The sequence below is a fragment of the Lygodium microphyllum genome, chromosome 2 (genome assembly GCF_053477565.2).
Source record: "Lygodium microphyllum isolate KBCC chromosome 2, Lygodium_microphyllum_v1.1.10, whole genome shotgun sequence".
NCBI lineage: Eukaryota > Viridiplantae > Streptophyta > Polypodiopsida > Schizaeales > Lygodiaceae > Lygodium > Lygodium microphyllum.
The window spans coordinates 2,539,049-2,556,718 of NC_141136.1; the positions used below are offsets into that span (position 1 = coordinate 2,539,049).

At 42.3% G+C, this 17,670-nt stretch overlaps 1 protein-coding gene across 5 annotated transcripts in view; it reads right to left on the reverse strand.

Annotated features, from left to right (window-relative positions):
- The window catches only part of LOC148039418 (adenylyl-sulfate kinase 3-like), a 73,760-nt gene that overhangs the window by 20,465 nt on the left and 35,625 nt on the right, over positions 1–17,670 (reverse strand). For all 5 annotated transcript variants that reach the window (XM_087690501.1, XM_087690505.1, XM_087690512.1 and 2 more), the window contains one exon: positions 1,171–1,255. In XM_087690501.1, the coding sequence (XP_087546627.1) occupies positions 1,171–1,255 (85 nt within the window). The remainder of the gene's footprint in view (positions 1–1,170; positions 1,256–17,670) is intronic.

Here is a 17,670-nt window from a genome sequence, read left to right on the forward strand (position 1 = left end):
CAGCCTTCTACTACAATTTAGACTCTAGATTTTGCTGTTATGCAACCCTTTGCCTTTTATGGCAGTCTCTTTTTACCTATATATCATTTTTGGGATTTTTTTCACTTGTACGCTGCAGCCATCAGTGCTTCAATTGTATCTGGACTCAAATGATTGGAAATGAGAATCTGAATTTGTTTTGGCAGATCAATGTTTTGTCTTGATCTTCGAATGCCTTACTAGTAGACTAAAGTTGTTGAAACAATGGATTTCTAGTTTTCATTCAGCTTGTTAGCATAGTTACTCAAATTAGTATAAAATACTAGATTTAGATACATTTTTCCTGTTTTTAAAAATTGAAAGTAGGGCAACGTATGATTCAGCCCCAGGGTGTGAATCATACTCCAATCATACTTTCATACTCATATGCATCATATGAAAAAACTATGGCTGGAGCCTTATCAAAAGCAAACTTCAGATAGTCTGTGGATCCACCACAGATAGTTACCTTGGACAAAACCACAAGGAGATGCAAATCGTGCCGCCCACCAGTCTCCACGTCCCCACTTGAGGCACCAACAAAGGAGAATGATATTGGCATGCCATCAAGCAGCCTAGCCTCTCAGCGCTCAATTTTTAATTCTCTTCTTCCCTTTGCAGCTTGTCATATAAGTTCAACCACTTTGCCTTACAGCAGATGTATCAAATTATTTTTATATTTCTCCCAACATCTGTTGTTTCCTAGCTAGTTGTTTCTGTTCAGTTATGTATGCTTTACTCTACTTGGGAAACATGACAATTCTCTGAAATCCAGATGTATCTACTTTTTTCTCACAAGATGGTTTGGCATCTTGTAGATTTGATACAACTTTCTTTCTGTATCTCTCTTTTCCCATCAGACATGCCTTGTGACTTTTTGTCTCATGCATCATTTGACCTTTTCTAGACTTTAATATAGGCATTCATTTCATTTATCTTTCCAAACTTCTCTCAAGCCCATCACTCTCCCAATATGTGGACTTACACCCTATGTCTAGAGATGACAACACATACTAGTATAGATTTCGTTACTCAAACCCGTCACAAGACAAGACAGAAAGATCAATCACTGGAGACTCTGCAAAAACTCAAATTGTGAATGATTCAAGGTTCAGAATTTTGCCATTACGAGAAAGAAAAACAGAAGAGTACCTCTGATTTTACCAGCTCGTGCCAGCTTGTACAAACCCTTTGGGTCCCTTTCTTCACATAATGCCAATGGAAAGTTCATGTATACCTGATTAGGCAACACAGGTCAACATTTGATAGTCAAGAAGTCATCCAAAACAAGCAAACAGAAAAACTTTCATTTTCCTCTCAAAATTCCAAATGTTTTCACTTGTGGAAATCTAACTCTAGCTACTAGACAGGCAGTCCAACAAAGAAAATCATATGAGAGAGAGAGATTCCCAATAATGCAAGCAATAAGGTCAAGTGGATGCCCTAGTTCAAAGCAAAATGAAAATAGCAAACTCTTTCTTACACTCTTGCTCATTCAATGGGAAAGTGTCACTCCATAATATTGAGACAAAGATGATGGCATACACTACTGATAGAACGTACGCTAGGTGAGTCAGTCTGCCAAAAAGTGGGGCAGCCCAGACAAAAGTGGGATTAACCTAAATGGAGCTGGGCATAATACCTCTGCATCCCCTCGCAGTATTATTTTGGAAACAATATGGTGACAGAAACCAAATTTATGCTTGCATAGAGAAGGAAATTTTGCATAGCATCCAAACACAATCTCTGATGTAAGGCTTAGATGACAACACTACTAAAATGAAGGTTTTGAGGCAATAACATTTCTTCAGTCATAGGTGAAAAGTGTTAGCCTGCTATTTATCAGTCTCAGTCTGTCATCTCCTGGTTGTGAGCTCCTGCCAGAGTCTCACAGGAGACAGAGGAGCTCTGTCAGTTCATTTTGGTGGCTGCCCTAGTTAGCCAGCAGCCTTGGGTGTTATACAGCCCAAACTGGGCTGTTTTTTGTCCAGACTGCCAATTTTCTGGGCAGTCGGCCAGATCTGGCCAAAGTCGCCCAGATCTGGCTGGTCGGCCAAATCTGGCCAGGTCGGCCAGTTTTGGCTGGTCGGCCAGTTTGCTGGCCTGGGGGCTATATATAGCAGCCCCCCCAGTCATTCCAGCATTATGCTCTGCAGGTACAGCACTGCCTCCGTCATCTCCGTCTCCGGCATTGGTGCTGCCACTGCTTCCAGTCTGTCCTGGTTCCCTCACTGATGCTCCGGGCTGCGTGCAGGGACTGCTCTGTCCATTTCAGTGTATTCAGCATTCATCTCAGTCAGTGCAGACTTTCTTCCTTCATTCTCTGCTTTCTCTCTCCCCTCCTCTATGTTCGTGTTCTTCTTCCGTTGCGCACTCTCACATGGTATCATCGCCTGATTGAGAGCACGGAGGACATACCCTCAGGAGTGAGATACCCTACTGCTGCTGCCAACAGATCAACCACAGCCAGGCGACTACTACAGAAGGCTGTTCAGCCTGCGTTTTGCTGCCCACGCTGACTGCAGAGGCTGCCACGTCATCCAGCGACGCAGCAACCCTGCGTTTTCCACCAGGCTGCCCCTCCTGCTGCTGGGCGACCTCCCTACAGGCTGCGTTTTGCTATTCTGTAGGTCGCTTCCACCTCAGCAGCAATTGCCAGCTTCCCAAGGTCAAGAATATGCAATCTCCATCACCAAAATGGTCTCCAATGGCTGGGAAATGGCCCCAAAAGCTGGCAGCAACAGTCCAACACCTCTTCCCAACAGCTCCAAAATGAAAAAACGAGATTTCCCTCTCGCTTCAGCCCTATTTAACCTTTCCCCCACTTACATGGGAAAGTTTTGCCAAGTGGCAACTTTCATAATCTATTTTCAGCAATTTCCAGCCATTTAATTAATTTTCAAAATTAATTAATTCTGAAAATTAATTCAGCCCTTAATCCATGCCCAAAAAATTGACCTTGCCCATCCAAAAATTAATTGGCTAGGCCATTTGCAACCCAAAGTGGTCCCATGTATTAATTGACCCTTGGACAAGCATTAATCCATTAATTAATGGCTAGTCCCTAGTATCACCACTAGCACTTAATGGCCAATTAATGTCCTAAGGGCAAACTGACACCAAAATTCACCTAGAATCTAACAAGTGTAACTTGTTACAACTTTTACCTTTGACACCCATCTTTTTCACAGGGTCCTTCGGCCTTCAACTATGAAAAAGTAGCTTGCATCTCACATGTGCAACACATGTGCATCTTTTAATTGCACATTTGATTAATCCTTTAATCAAATGTTAATTAAACATAAGCAAAGCATCAAATTTTCACGTCCTCGTGACAAACCACCCCCTTGAAATCCTTGCAATAGTCCTCGATTGCACTATAATGTGTCAAAGCAAACAATATTGCACTGGAATTTTTACAAGGCATCGTACTCAACACAACATTGACCACTGTTGGCTAACTATCTCATATGCCCACCATTTGCTGAAATTTTTCAGCCAGCATAAACATAGCATAAAGCTCAACAATAGTCCAAAACTGTTGCCAGAAACTCATCGGATGCATCCCAAACTCTTGTTTCTCAACGGTGCTGACTACACAACCATAGTAAAGCATAAATCGAGCCGAAACCATGGCTGAATTGTCAATGGCATTCAGTACACATATTGCTGTCCATAGAACCAGCTGAATACCACTGAAACTAATGATCATACACTGAAAACCAGCACTCTGTAATCAGTCTCTCGTGATCATAACGTGATGCAAATGTACAGTTTCAAAGCTGCAGTAAAAGCCATACCCATCTGCATACATACCACAGTGACTAGTACACTGAATAGTGACCTCATGGCAGACATACTGTCAGCACAGTACCTTGGATGCATGCTGAATACATCCGAGATCCACTATAGCCAGCATTAAACGGAGCATTTGCATGACCAGCACTCATTCCTTGAGCCCCAAAAGCACGACGGGATACCGATGCTTGCACATATGCATGATTTTGCACACTAGGCATTATACCGATGTTGCCATACATCGGATTATGCATTCCATGAGCCATACCCGAGTACATTGGGTTATGCAAGCCATGCATTGGTTGCTGAAAGTTATGGGGAGGTGTGCCATACATTCTCACATTCGGTCGCTCACCCACCATCGCATGAAAAATTGTGCTACCACCAGAGTAAGCTAGCTGCCCTAAATTCTCATGCAAACCTTGCTGTCCAAAAACCATAGGATTAGCATTTACATCATGAACTTGCATTTGCATTTCTTACCCAACTGGCACCAACTGCTTTTCACCATGAGAATCTTTAGGAGCATCTTAAGAAGGCTTTGGCTTGTTCTTCGGTGCATCTTGCTGTCCCGAAGTTCTAGAAGAGAATTTTCTCTTCTTGCCCTTGTTGTCCTTCATAGGAGTGTTCAAAAACCGAGTAAACTGAGGATCTTTTGCCAATTCAACAAAGATATTGGCTGCTGCCCTCATTCATTTCTTGAATGCATCATCGAATTCCATTTCCCCTTGTTGATCATCATCCTCTTTGTGCATTGAGAGTCCAACATCTTGGCCTTCAACCATATTTTCAACATGTTGTCCATGATTCATGCCTTGTCCAAGATCAAGCATTGCATTTCCTTCTTTCCCATGTGAATGTGCGTCATGAGAGGCATCATTACTGCTTGATTGCATCCCACTGTATGAAGACATCTTGCTGTAATTTCTCAGCTGAGCACAAAAATCAACACTAGCACAAAGCTTTGGCTTGCAATCAGGTGCCTCGGGACTACCAAATCAAGAGATTACACATTACAGTGCAATATTGTTTGCTTTGACACATTACAGTGCAATCGAGGACGATTGCAAGGATTTCAAGGGGGTGGTTTGTCACGAGGACATGAAAATTTGATGCTTTGCTTATGTTTAATTGATATTTGATTAAAGGATTAATCAAATGTGCAATTAAAAGATGCACATGTGAGGTGCAAGCTACTTTTTCACAGTTGAAGGCCGAAGGACCTTGTGAAAAAGATGGGTGTCAAAGACAAAAGTTGTAACAAGTTACACTTGTTAGATTCTAGGTGAATTTTGGTGTCAGTTTTCCCCTAGGACCATTAATTGGCCATTAAGTGTCAGTGGTGGTGGATGGGTGTCAAAGGCAAAAGTTGTAACAAGTTACACTTGTTAGATTCTAGATGAATTTTGGTGTCAGTTTTCCCCTAGGACCATTAATTGGCCATTAAGTGTCAGTGGGGTGACACTAGGGACTAGGCATTAATTGATGGATTAATGCTTGTCCAAGGGTCAATTAATGCATGGGACCACTTTGGGTTGCAAATGGCCTAGCCAATTAATTTTTGGATGGGCAAGGTCAATTTTCTGGGCATGGATTAAGGGCTGAATTAATTAAATGACTGGAAATTGCTGAAAATGGATTAAGAAAGATGCCACTTGGCAAAACTTTCCCATGCAACTGGGGAAAGACTAAATAGGGTTGAAGGGAGAGGAAAATCGCGTTTTTTCATTTTAGAGCTGTTGAGAAGAGGTGTTGGACTATTGCTGCTAGCTTTTGGGGCCATTTCCCAGCCATTGGAGACCATTTTGGTGATGGAGATTGCATATTCTTAACCTTGGGAAGCTAGCAATTGCTGCTGATGCACTTTCTCCTGAAGATCACAGTCTCCGATGCTCCTATTGTTGTTGGTGCATCTGTTTGGGGCTGGTACAGCAGGACAGCTGCTGATTTTGATCAGTTCTTCACGACAAATCTCAGAATTTTCTCTCTCTACAGCATTCTCTCATCTCCTTCAGCCTATGCTCAGCCATTCTCAGCCATTTGGAGGAGATTTCAGTATTCTTGGTGGGCTGATCTGTAATTTCTACAGTTAACCCTAATTTACAGCAGAAATTAGGGTTTAGCAGCCACCTTGGGATCCGTGCCAGAGATTGAAGGCTCAAGGGACTGAAATCAGCAGCTGATAATTGAAGATTATCGAGGGATTTCAGGAGCCAGCCCATCCCAAATTGATTTGGGGCAGCATTTGGCCAGCCAAGGGTCAAATTGGAGAAGAAGTCCTGGGTGAATCAAGGGGCAAGTGACCCAAAAGGCAACCTGGTCATTTATGATAGCAAGAGCAATTGGTTAGCAAGAGGAGATTGAAGAATCTCAAGTTGTACTCCTTCCAATTGAATGAAAGCTAAAGAAATACCGCAAGGGGCGCCAATTTTAGGGCCAACAGGGTGTCTACTATCCAAGAATGTTATGGTAAAGTGTGTATTTCATTTTATGTGCATTTATTTTTTGTTGTAACTAACTCTTAAATCAAGTTATCACCACCCATTCCAAGAAGGAAGGCTGGTTTCACATCCGAGCCGTAGGTGCAAAAGTCTCAAAATAGTCCAAACTAGCTCTCTGAGCAAAACCCTTAGCAACAAGCCAAGCTTTGTGCTTGTCCAAGGAACCATCTGCAAGGTACTTGGTCTTATAGACCCACTTCACACCTATCACCTTCCGCTTCAAGGGATGCAGAACCAATTTCCAAGTCTAATTACGCTCGATAGAATTGAGCTCCTCCTACATGGCCTAATCCCAAATATCTTGTGCAAGAGCTTCCTCAACTGTAGTAGACTCACTGTGATGAAGAATCTGTGACATAAGAGCATAGTTCACACAAAGTGAACTATTCCGTTGGGCCTATAAGCGAGCTGATCTACATGGACCTATGAGAAGCAAGAAAGTGAGAAACACCTGAATCCTGCATGAGCTGTCAGTACCAACGAGGAATCCGAATAGGCTCTTCCAATTGTGAACGAGACTGAGCAGCCCCCGGAACCTATAACGCACCTATCTGTGATAGGGATTTCCCCTCGCCAAGGGAAGGTAAATCCTCCCCTTCTGATTGGCTGAGCAGTCCTAAAAGAGTCCAAAGGGAAGGCTAAAAGGATGGATGTATGCAACGAAGTAGTAGTAGTCACATCTATCAAAGGTGGTAGAGAAGTCGAAGTAGAGGGTGGAGGAGGAGGAGGGGAAGGAACCGAAGACGAAGAAGGGGTACTAAGAGGCAACCTAGAAGGAAGAATAGGAACTAAGGGTGGGGGAGTGTCAGCCGCGATGACAAAGAATCACCTGTAAGAGAACCATCAATAGGATCCTTGGAGGCCGCAACCTCATTGAAGATCACATCCCTGCTCACCTCGTGGACAAATGCATCACATCCAAAGAGGCAAAAGTGAGACATAGAGGGCTTTCAACCAGAGAAAGCCTTGTAGGGAGTCGTGTCCTATAACGCAGAAGTCGAGAAACAATTACGGATGTAAACCATAGTAGCCACTACCTCACCCCAAAGGGTATGAGGAAGACCCCAATGCTCCAACATCGATCAAGCTATCTCTAGCATGGTCCGATTTGCACATTCTCGTTAGAAGTAAACTCTCCACCATGATCTACTCGTACGCCACAAACTTTGGAAGTAGTCTATATCTCCACAAACACCTTCCACTCGCAGAAACAAGAGTACGACTCACTCTTGTACTCCAAAAAATAAGGCCACACATAACTACTGAAGTCATCTATAATCAGCATCAAATACTTGGCCTTCCCAAGGGAGGTTGTGCCCATAGGTCCACAAAGGTCGGTATGAATCAACTCAAGCGGGGTAGAAGCCCTCCTAGTGGCAATTTGTGGATGAGGCTACCTATGTTTCTTGTCCCTCAAACAGCTAGGGCACAAAGTATGAATAGGAGGGAAATCAAAAAGTCCCTCCACCATCTTCTTGCGAGAAGCTCCTTGTATAGTGTCAGAATTTAGATGACCATAACAAGCATACCAAAGCAACCTTGGCTCGTGGGAAGACCTCGCGGCTAAGGCTATGAGCATGTAAAGCCCACCCTCCTAGGATCCTATCCAAAGAACAACACCTGTAGAAGTATCCTCCATTGTCACTGCATCCTGTGTAAACACCACAAAGGTACCTACCAAGCCATGTACGACCATGACAAAGACAAAAGGTTAAAAAAATCCGGTATATAGAGAACTTTGGCCAAAGAAGACTACCTATTCGACAATAAAGGAATAGTCTCCACTCCTCAAACGGAAACAATAGAATTGTCACCAATGGTGATTGTGTCCCCTCTAGCACTCAAGTCTTGAAGCCAATCCTATTTGCACGTCATGTGAGAAGAGGTCCCACTATTAACAAGCCAAGGCTTCTCCTGAGCAGAAGAAGCAAGAGTTGTATCCTTCTCAACAAATACATACACAAAGACAAACTCTATCGTTGCGAGGGCAACCTTCCTATCCTTCGAATCCTTCTCTTTTGGCTTCAAATGGGGGTACTTTTGCCAACACTTCTCCTCGGGATTGTGCCCTTCCCACAGTGTGGTCACTTGGGCTTCTTCTCATCCTTCATGTCCTCTTGCTTCTTGTCCTTGACCTACACCTTCTTCTTCTTTCCTCCACCTGTACCTATAGTAAATGCCTTGGTGAAGCCATAACCACTAGCCTCAACCTCTCAGTCGCTTGTTATGCTCCAAGACAAGTGGTGAAAGCTCCTCCCATAAGAGTGTCTCACAGGTCCTCGATGTGATAAGGCTAGTGTAGAAGACATCGAACCCAGGAGATGGCAACTAAGTCAAAAGGATCATAGCCATGTCTTCGAACAATATCGTCCGACCAAAAGAAGTAAGCTTACCCCTCATGTCCTCCATCTTCGTGATTTGCTCCTTCAAAGAGGATTCACCAAGATTAAGCGTCCACAACTTCTTCTCAAGGGAAATCTTGTGAATAAACGTCTTATGTTTATACAAAGACGCAAGCTTCTTCCACACTTCCACCACAATCTTCAACCTACGAACATGAACAAGGATAGAATCCTACAAACTCATAAAGAGAAAGGATCGGGGACGAGAGTTGAGCCAAGGCTGCTTAGTCCATAGAAGTCCCATCTATTGGATCCTCCTTAGGACCGGGGACAGAATCAAAAACACGAGCCCAAAGATCAAAGGTGTTGAGTATGCACGCCACCTTACACGACCACAATGAATGGTTGGAACCATCGAGTTTGTCTTCTTTGGGTAATGGAGGTAAGACAGGCACCTACACCGAGGGTATCAAGGATGGCATCTTCACTAAGGACAAAGCCTTTTGTGAAAGATGAATAGAACAGAGACATGTGTGGATTGGGGACTCCTCTCGCGAACTATAATCGTGATAATCGCTTCTCCGCTCAAAAGAGTGTCTGGAAAGCAGCTCCTTCTCTAAGTCGTCAAAGCTCGTGAACTAGTGTTGAGGCTCGAATTGCACTATATTAGTATTTTTATACCTTAGTATTAGCATACATGTAGAACCAGCATATGGAAAGTGACCTAAGATGTCATATGAAGCATTCAGGTTTTTACCTGACATTTAGGCGCCTTCCTGACAGTCAGGAGTTCGTGTCTTTTGTATTCCTGCGTGATGAGAACTGATGTCTTCTTCAGGACAGCGCCAGATTCTGGTCGCTTATGTTTTGTTCTAATAATGTGTATCTGTGTCCTGAATATTTGCGCTGTCTACTGCACGTTATTTGATCAGGAGTGAATATGATGATGATAAACTGTGTGATCGTTTTCAGGACAGTGGTTCAGCATTGATGAATATAATATGTAGTTCGTGTTTGCATATTGTTCCTGAAGATTAAATGTACGAAATGGCTGTAAACTGTGTCAGGAAGTTCCCTGCAGTGCTAATTTCCTGCATTTCCTGTTATGGTCCTGATGGTCCATAACACTTTGGCGATCCTGCCCAGTTTCATGATAATATTTTTAATGATTTAGGTATACGGCTTGGAAGAAATACTTACACAATTTGGCTGCAGGAATTTAGGATGCTAATGGCATTGAAGATGTACAAGGTGCTTTGCATGGGGAGTCTTTATGTCAGAGAATTATCCTCATTTCTTCAATCTTATTTTCACAAGGAGCAGATCTCGAGCATTGAGGGAGGTATTGTCAAGACAGCAACAGCAATCTGTGAGGTCTGATGACATAGATGAAGTGGTGCAATTAGGCAGGCTGGATGAAGAGGAGTTCACAGATGTTGGACATAATCTTTTGGGGGTGGGTTGTGCTGAGGGCATTTCCACAGTATATCATTCTCCTGCCACCTCTACAGAGTCCATCCCTACACCTCCAACTCCTTCCAGCATACCAGATGTATCAGATAATGAAGAACCAGTATTACTTCCTGACTATCAGGGTACTCCCCCAAAACAGGCACTTGAAAGACTGCAGCATGCAGTTCTAGGGAGAACATTCCTATTAAGGAATGCAGGGGTTTTAGTTAATAAATCTTTGAATTTTAATCCTTTACCACCTCAAAGGAAACCTAAGAAGAAACACAATATGAATCAAAATCAATTGTTCAACCCCAAGGTGAGGGCATCTAAATTTTCAGGCAGGAAGAAGGAAGATCTAGATTGTCATGTAGCTCAGTTTGAAACAAGGTGGACAGCAAGTGGATTTAATGAATTGTATGGAGATCAGGTTAAAAAGCAGCAGTTTGCAGCCACTTTGCAGGGAAAAGCCATGGACTGGTTTTCCAGTTATGGCATGGCAGCATTTAACACCTATGATGAATTGAAGAATGCATTTTTGGGCAGGTTCAGGAAAGACAAAACACGAGGAGATATTTTGAGGAAGATAAAGAGAATTAAGCAAAAGAGGATGTTGGTGGAAGATTATGCTCAAAAGTTCAGGAACCTCTTGAATAGGTTGAATAATGCTGATGCACCATCAGTGGAAATGCAAATTACTTATTTTATTAAGGGTTTGCAAAGTAAGATCAGGAATCCAATTGCTAATGTCGAATTGGAATAGAATGGTACACTGGATACCAAGATTAGGGTTGCTATAAGAGTGGAGAGAAGGCTGGGTACTTCTCGTTCAAAAAGACATAAAGAGGATGATTCTTCAGGATCAGAGTCTGACACAGATTCAGATTCAGAATCTGAAAGTGATACTAGTGATGATGATAGTGAAAATAGTTCAGATTCAGAAAATGATATCAGTGATTCTGATAGTGAGACTTCTCATAGGAAGAAACACAAGAAGAGGAAGGAAAAGTCAGGATCAATCAAGTCCAGAAGGAAGAAAACCAAAGACAGTAATGAAAGAAAAGCAGAGGAGATTAAACTAGATAGAAAGATCAAGCAGAAGCTGAAGGATTTAGGTCTTTCAGACACTAAGAGGAAAGAAAAGTATTGTGAGATATGCCAAAGAAATGGCCATGAAACAAGGACATGCTGGTACAATCCTAATGTTAGGATGCCACAGCAGATGCCAATGGGGCAGCCTAGGCTGAGGGCTTTGCAGCCAGTTGCAGTAAATCAAGTTATGACTGACACAATACCTCAAAGACCTTTCAAGGGATCTGGAAGAATACAGGCAAGACAGCCTTGGGGAAATTTAAGAACACAGCAGCAAACTACTCAAATGGGAGCATGCCATTATTGTGGAGGTCAAGGACACTTTGTGGGACCAAACTGTGAACTTTGGGCAAGGCATAAGACTGAGAGAGGAATGCCAGTAGCAAGGAACCGCAATGACGGGAGACCTGCAGGAGCATCTCATCTACAGCATCCACCTGCCCCAGTTGCAACAGTCCTAATAGAGTTACCTGAGCAAGATGAGGAATGGCAAGTCCCTGTTGATACAGGAGCTGTTAGTGGAAAGGAAATACAGCAAGAAGAGGTTCAAGAAGGTCAGAAGAGGGGGTCAGGTAACTTAAATGCTGCAAGTATGCATATTCAGTGTGATTGTTTTAATTGTATTAAAGTTGAGGATTGTCCTGATGAAGCTATGGTATTAGCGGTTACTAGAAGCCAAGCAGGTGACAAAGCACGTCAAAAGACTGCAGAAAATTGCAGAGAAAGACAGATTTGAAGAGCCTAAGGATCAGGCAGAGTCAAGAACACTGTTTCCTGATGATCAGGATTAGTCTCCTGAAGATAAAGAATTAGGAAAATTTCAAGAGGGAGGTTCAACAGAACTATTTCAGGCTCTAGCAAAGTGTTCCTTCCAATTAACATTGGAGCAGATCTTGGATTTGATCCTAAGGTTCAAGGAGAAGTTACTCCTGAAGATCAAGGAAAAGCAGCAGGAGGTTATTGAAAGTACATCAGTTCAGGATCAGGTATTTCCTGACTGTCAAGCAGTTATACCAACTCAAAAGGAGGTGATAGATTATCAAGTGCCTACTATTCAAGCTGAATAACATGGGAAGAAGTTTGATGATGTCCTATTGGATGGGGGTTCTGGAGTTAATATCCTTTCTGAACATACATATTTAGCAACTAAGCAAGAAGAGTTGCTACCAGCCCCATTTCAAGTCAAGATGGCAGACCTGAGGAGGTTACAACCTCTGGGAATTCTCAGGAAGCAAGACATTCAAGTTGCTGGTCTGAAGTTCAGGGTAAGCTTTGTGGTATTAAGAATGTCGGAGATTGGAGATTCTTACAAGATGCTGTTGGGAAGACCGTGGTTTAAGTTGGCTAAATTGAAGTAGGATTGGGGGAATGATTATGTCTGTATACCACGGGGATTGAAAGAGATCAGATTATCAACCATTAATAAGGTAACCTTGAAGAGTTCTTCTCGACCTGTGGTAGCTCAGACTATTAATTTGGCTGATGAAGTAGAAGATGATGAGAAGGAAATGTTTCTTCAAGCAAATCCTTCTATAGTTCTAGTGTTTGAAATTGATGTGGATAATATTATTCAGAAGTATCAAGATTCTTCAATATCTACGAGCTATAAAGTTCGGGACCATTCAGTGGTTCAATATGCAGGAGAAAACCAGTCGGGACAGCAACCTGACGCATTTCCTGAAAGTCAGGAACAGCCTGATGTTCAGGAGAACTCAGGAAATGAAACTTATAATAGGATTCAGGATCAGGGCAGTAGTTATCCTGAAGAATTTCAACCAGAGCAACTTGGAAATCAGCCTATGGAGGTGGATAAATGTAGGGACGGTCCTGAAGTACTTGATGAAGAGGGACAAAAAGCAATCATTCAGGCTGAGTTGAGTTATGAGCATACCTTGAGAACATCTACAAGGGTGGTAGAAGATGAGGTACAGGAAGTCAGTTTGGATCTTGAAGGGAAGGTTAAACTCATTAAGGTCAGTATTTTTGTGGAACAAGAGTTCAAGCAAAACCATGTTCAGTTGTGCAAAGAGTTTCAGGATATCTTTGCGTGGGATTACACAGATATGAAGGGTTTTGATCCAGCTGTTTGTCAACATAGAATAAATCTTAAAAAAGATGCCAAGCCAATTGTTCAGAAAAGATATAGGATGAATCCCAATTATGCCAAGTAGGTCAAGGAAGAAATTGACAAGCTTCTGAGGGTGGGATTCATCAAACCAGTTAATGAGGTCACTTGGTTATCCCCTATAGTGGTGGTATCTAAAAAGAATGGCAAGATTCGGGTTTGTGTGGATTATAGGAAATTGAATGCAACTACTATTACTGATCCTTTTCCTATTCCTTTTACTGATTCTCTTCTTGATGATGTGGCTGGTCATGAAATGTATAGTTTTCTGGATGGTTTTTCACGCTACAATCAAATAAGGATGCATCCGGAAGATATGGATAAGACAGCCTTCATTACTGAATGGGGAGCATATGTTAGTACGGTCATGAATTTTGGATTGAAGAATGGGCCTCCTGAGTTTCAGGAAGCTGCTCATAAGACCTTTGGGCCGTATTTGACAACTTTTATGAGGGTGTTTATTGATTATTTCTATGTTTTTGGCAGCACTAAAGATCATCTTCAACATCTTAGGTTATGTTTTGAGAGATGCAGAAAATTTGGCATGTCCTTAAATCCATTCAAATCAGTATTTGCAGCAAAGAGAGGAGTGTTGTTAGGCCATATTCTCTCTGAGGAGGGCATGAGCATAGATCCACGAAAGATTGCAGTTGTTCAGAAAGCTAAAGCTCCATCCAATGTGCAGGAAGTTATGAGATTTGTCGGGCAAGTGAAGTGGCATAGTAGGTACTTGAGGTATCTATCTCATGTATGTGCTCCTCTTACTAATTTAACCAAAAAGGGGATGCAGTTTATCTGGAGGGAAGATCATGATAAGGCCTTTGGTATTCTCAAGAAAATGCTTGTTGTAGCTCCTATATTGCAACCTCCTGCATGGGCTGTTTTGATGCAAGATAAGGTGTCTGGATGGTATAGACCTATTTACTATGCAAGTCGTAGATTGAGTACTGTCGAAAAGAATTATTCAGTAACGGAAAGAGAAGCACTTGGTATGGTGTACTCAGTTCAGAAATTTAGACATTATTTGCTTGGGAATCAGGTTATATTTCATGTGGATCATCAGGCACTGTTGTTCCTGATCAATAAACCTTAGTTAACAAGCAGACTTGCTAGATGGATGTTGCTATTGCAGGAATTTGATTTCAGGGTTATTCATACTCCTGGGAAAGAGCATGCTGTAGCTGATTATCTTAGCAGATTGGACAATGATGATATGGAAGCAGGAGTTCCTGATCAGCTGCCTGATGCTGAACTTTTTGAAGTTCAAGCTATAGATCCTGACTCTTATTATGATCAAGGAGTGATGCCTGCACACCTTACAGCAGATTAGAGAAGGAGATTAGTTTTGAAGAGTCAGTCCTTTCAGGTTATTCTGAATCTTTTGTACAAACAAGGAGTTGATAATGTGTTGAGGAGGTGTGTTCCTGAATTTGAGCAACCAGCAGTTCTTCATGAAGCTCATTCCGGACTGTCAGGAGGTCACTTTTCTAGAGAAATTAGCAGCTAAAGGCACAGGTAACAATTATATTTTGGTTTGCACAGACTATGCCACAAAGTGGGTGGAAGCACAAGCCCTCAAGGATAATAAAGCAGTTAGTGTGGCCAAATTTTTGTATACTAACATTATGATAGGTTTGGATGTCCTATTGAGCTGGTCAATGACAGGGGTAAACATTTTTTGAATCAAGTTATTCGGGACCTGACTGTCAGGCATATGATCCTTCACAAGAAGTCAACTCCATACCATCCTCAGGCTAATGGGCAAGCTGAGAGTTCCAACAAGATCCTACTCCGTATCTTGAAGAAGATTGTTGGAGATAACAGAAAGGATTGGGATGTCAAGTTGGATTCTGCTTTGTGGGCTTTCCGGACTACATATAAGGTGACAACTGGATTAACACCTTTCAGGTTAGTGTATGGATTGAAAGCTGTTGTCCTAATGGAATTTGTGGTTCCCAGTTTAAGAGTTGTTGTTGAACATAAGTTGGATCCGGAACAGTCAGTGCAGCACCGGATGGAATAGCTCCTGAAGTTGGAGGAAGACAGAGTGTTAGCTGCTTATGTGTCAGCAATCACGTAGCAAAGGAGACAGGCTTGGGTAAATCGACACATCCGCAAGACAATTTTTGAAGAGGGGGATTGGGTAGTTGTTTATAAGTCTCGGTTGGGAAAATTTCCTGGCAAATTGAAGCTTAGATATGCTGGACCATTTATTATTCATAAAGATATTGGGCAAGGTACATTTCTGCTCAAAAATTTGCAAGGCACTATCTTGAAGCCTGCGATCAATGGTTTTCGGCTTAAAAGACTACCGCAACCTTATTATCCACCTGTTAATTTAATTTTTCCTGTTAATGTAAGGGAATCAAATTGTGAAGGTTACATGTGTGAAGGGTCACTTGTGCATGATGTTGACATGACATTTGGCACACAACACAGTTCACTTGCAGAAGACTTGGACTTCACTTTTCAAATGGAGAAGGAAGCAGGCATTCTTCGTGATTCTCCTCTTTCTCCATCACCGTGTGCTATGCACCCTGTTTGTGCCGACATGACACATACACGCCGAAGTTCTGCCCGGAAGCTGGTTCTTCCAAAGCGTACTCGCCAAGAGGAGGAGAACGATGAGGAGTATGAGCTGTCGGAAGATGATCGGCCTGGTCGACACAAGGAGGACACGTCAACACCGATGTCGGTTTCTCAGCTGTCAAGCCCAAGTGCTGTGAGTGCACTGTTTGTTGATTCTTCCCTAGTTCTTGACGTGGATGATGCAGTTCATAGCGCTTGGCTGCAGCGCATTGGATTATATGCGTTTGCATGTTTGCCATGGTCTCGGTGGGTTGCCAATGCTAATGCATCAGCCCAATTGGACATGATGAGGCAAAGTCAAGGCATGATTGCAGGCCATTTGGAATTGACTGCTGCAGTGGTTGCACGGGTATTTGCATTACCCATGAATGAAAATCCAACTTTGTGGAAATGTAGTGATGAGCAGATGTATCAGGCCTTTGGGGAGCCTACTGGTCCTCCGCATGTTTACATTTCGAAGAGAGTTGATGCTGTCCGAAAATTGCAGCTACGATGGTTTATTGAGCGTTTCATGTTATTCATCAAAACTGACAGCATAGCGCGAGAGACTTATGGTGTTATTTATTATGCTAAGAATGTGGGTATGCCAAATTGGGCAGGCTTGATGTTTGACAGGCTTATGGCTGAGATTAATATCTCTAAGCCCAAGAAGGTTTTTCAGAAGTCGCGTATGGGATGCTATTTGGCTGCTCTTTATGAGTATGCACAATCCAAATTTCCTGATGTTGTTTTGGAGAATGTGTCTGATTCGAAACCATTCTCTTCAGTGGATAATGCAGTGCAGGTTGATGATCAACATGTAGAGTCTGGTTCTCATCAAAAGGATGCTGACAGTGATAAGGTTTTTGCCGGCCAAGAGCAACAGAAGGCTATATACAGGGACTTGATGCAGGTCGGTTATGATGAAGCCTATGCTCGTAAAGTTGCCTTGGATTTTGTTCCAAAGGATTCTGTCCCTTTGGATGATGCAGCAATTCATGAAAATAAGGGTAATGAAGATTTTCTTAAGTCTGTTGGTTATGGGCATGCTAAAAAGAAACCTAGAATTGGTAAGATTTGGTTGAGAAGCATGCAGGAGCCTCAGGTTCAGCAGCAGACTTTTTCTAAAGACCCTGTGGTATCTGCAGCATCTTTGGATGTTAAAGAGCGGGTAGATGTTGTTCAGCCCAGTGTTCCCTTGGTTCCAGATTGCTCTCGAGTGGATGAAATTGCTGTCAATAGTGTGTCAGATGCTTGGACTGTTATGAAAAAGGTGATGTCATTTTTTGAGCAGGCTGACAAAAATAGTGCTCAAACTGCAGCTGAATGTAAACAGGTCAAGTTCCAGTTAGATTTTCAGCAGAAGCAGTATGATGCCTTTGTTAAACAGTTGAAGATTAAGCAAGATGAGTATGATGCTTTGCAAACAGAGTCTCTTGGCAAAATTGCAGCTTTACAGCAGTTAGTGGATAATAGAAAAATGTCAACTGCTTTGTTTGAGAAATGGACTCAAGAGTTGCAAGATAAATGTATGCATCAGTTGCAAAGTTTTGTTGATATGCATGCTAAATTGCAGGTTGAGCATAAATTGTTGTTGGAGAGGTTTCAACCTCTTAAACATGTTGAAGAGAAGATTTTGAAGAATTTGGAAGTAGACGTGGATGCCTCGGTTGTATTAGAAACAATTGGCAGCTGGTGATGGGAAAATTTGACACTTTGGTTTCTAGACCTTATAATATGCTTAAAAATGCTTTTGTTCCAGCTGAGTTTGATG